Source organism: Penaeus chinensis, chromosome 31, assembly GCF_019202785.1.
Source record: "Penaeus chinensis breed Huanghai No. 1 chromosome 31, ASM1920278v2, whole genome shotgun sequence".
Taxonomy (NCBI): Eukaryota; Metazoa; Arthropoda; class Malacostraca; order Decapoda; family Penaeidae; genus Penaeus; species Penaeus chinensis.
In genome coordinates, this window is record NC_061849.1 from 15,785,654 (window position 1) to 15,788,153 (window position 2,500).

At 35.2% G+C, this 2,500-nt stretch overlaps 1 protein-coding gene across 1 annotated transcript in view; it reads right to left on the minus strand.

Annotated features, from left to right (window-relative positions):
• Positions 1-2,500, minus strand: part of LOC125041843 (alpha-(1,6)-fucosyltransferase-like) — a 25,004-nt gene that overhangs the window by 1,099 nt on the left and 21,405 nt on the right. Inside the window, exons 8-9 of the mRNA XM_047637182.1 lie at positions 2,014-2,193; positions 1,446-1,596 (exon numbers count right to left, since the gene is read on the minus strand). Of these exons, the coding sequence (XP_047493138.1) occupies positions 1,446-1,596; positions 2,014-2,193 (331 nt within the window). The remainder of the gene's footprint in view (positions 1-1,445; positions 1,597-2,013; positions 2,194-2,500) is intronic.

The window sequence follows — 2,500 nt, forward strand, 5'->3', positions numbered from 1 at the left end:
GGTAATAGATAATGTAAGCATTATTGTTGTTGAGGTTACTGTCATTGCCATTGTTATTATCAATATCATTATCACTATTATTATTATTATTGTTGTTCTATTGTTATTGATATTAATATTATGATCATTATCATTATTATTAGCATTTATCATCATTATCACCAGAATTGTTATCATTTTCAATATTAATCTTACTATCAGTATTACTATTACGATGATAATGTAATGACTGCCATTGATGATTATTACTATAACTGTTATTTTTGTTGCTATGCTATTAGTTTTACTCGTGTTTCGTCCGTCTGTGCGTTCGCGCGAATTCATTTGCCATTTGAGTGCTTGTCATTTTAAAGGAAGGTATATAGCCACGCACTCATATGTCCATTGCCGTAGTGAATGCTTTCAAATGTGTTGAACACAGTACGTCCTGTTCACAGCTGCCGTTGTCACTATGCTGCTCTTCTCAACAGAAGCGTCTTTTTCCCTTTCCCATTATGAAAAATGTAAAGAATACTATAGCCTTTTCAATTCATCAGTTTTGCCTCATCCGCTACGCTTTCAAATATTACCACTGGGACGCTTGACATACTCTATTAGTACGTGATTTTATCGTTTTTATTATCATTTTCAGCCGAGCATAACAATCGATACATCTGAAAGAACCTTTATAACATTAATTGCTGGAATCATCAAAATGTCTTTTCTCTTCATCTTTTAACTGAATTGGGATATGCTAGGTGCCTTCAGTATCTGTTCTATTCTCAAGATCTTTCACACAGATTTGGAATTGTCAGCTGGCACTCCAAGTTATTAATTTAAGTAGCTTTGTATTGTCAGGGATGAACCCTCAATGCTTGTTTGGTAGGAAGTGTTAAGTGTTGCACATTTTACCTGTTGATTATATTCTTACTTGTAAATGAGGCTTGGGTCAGTTAAGAAAACCAGCGAAATCGGATGCAAACTTTGGATGAATGAATAATAACATTAGTAAAATTAGCCTTTCTTAAAATAGATGTAAGCAATGTATATGACAAAACTATTTGAGATTGTTAAAAGATACACTATCTCTGAGCACAATAAACCTAACCACAATTACTTTGGTTCTACAATAATTCACCATATGTTTTGTTTACACACCTGTTAGCCATATAGGAGTAGAGCAACAGGAATAATGATAATGTTTAAAGTAATAATGACAGTTGTAATGAGGATGACGACAATTATAATGATATAATGGTGATAGCAACCTAAAATCAAACAGGACAGTACGTAATGTTATTGGTAATGAAAAAATAGTTATAATGGTACAGCAATGAAATAATTATGGTGATATCGTTTTTTTTAATGATATGATGATAACTTAAATGTGACTGATAATACTAATGAGAACGATATTATGGTATAACATTAAAAACAACAATAACTCCATCGCTCGGGGCACTTACATTAGACGACATGCCGCACACGAGGAAGTCAGAGCGAGAGAGGAAGTAGATGTCAGCCATGAGGTTTCTCATGTTGGCTTTGCTACTCCTTCGTCTCAGGCTGGCTGTGGCGACGCTCTCCTCGTTGAACACAAACGCGTAGTTGGGGAATCTGAAGGAAATGGGGAGGGGAGGGTAGAGAATGTGTCATCTTATAACGACCACAGTCCCAATAGTCAATAGATTTCTTGGACTAGTCAGTAAGGAAGCTATTCCCAGAAATCCCTGGCAAACTTCCACTGCAAGAGCTACAAAAGATATATATATATATATATATATATATTTATATATATATGCATATAGACAGATATATGTATATACATATACATATATATACACATGAATGTATATATGCATATATATATATATATATATGAATGTATATATATATATATATATATATATATATATATATATATGCACAGCCGGACACATTTCGGTTCTTTCCCGCACATACACAGTAAACGAACTTGAATATACGTCCACACACTAGACCCCAACACTGCCCTAAGCAAATGCACACACTGACTTCGCCTTCGCTTCCTGGAGGACCTTCGGGTCGTCTGTGGCCAAGTAGATCCTGCGAGTCGTCACCTTCGTCCCTCGAATCTCCAGGTCGTCGAAAAAGTCGTCCACGACCTCCATGTATTCTTCCAGTTTTATGAATCTCGAGTCGTGACGCAGCTTGTCCGTTCTCCTGACTTGCACTCTGCAAAGGAAGGCCGACGAAATAAAATACATCGTTCTACTGCTGCTGTTGATAACGATGATATTATTAAGATGATTAATAATAGTAATAATAATATTAATAACAATGATAATAATGATACTGTTCTTCTGACTTGTACTCTGCAAAGTAATGCCGACGGTGTACACGGTGACTGGGGTAAAGTTACCTTAAAGCTTAGAATTATATTAATATCGACAGCGCTGATAATAATGATCATAACGATTAAGGAACCTGAATGAAGAGCATCGATGATAATGATAGTAGTAATGATGGTACTACTATTAAC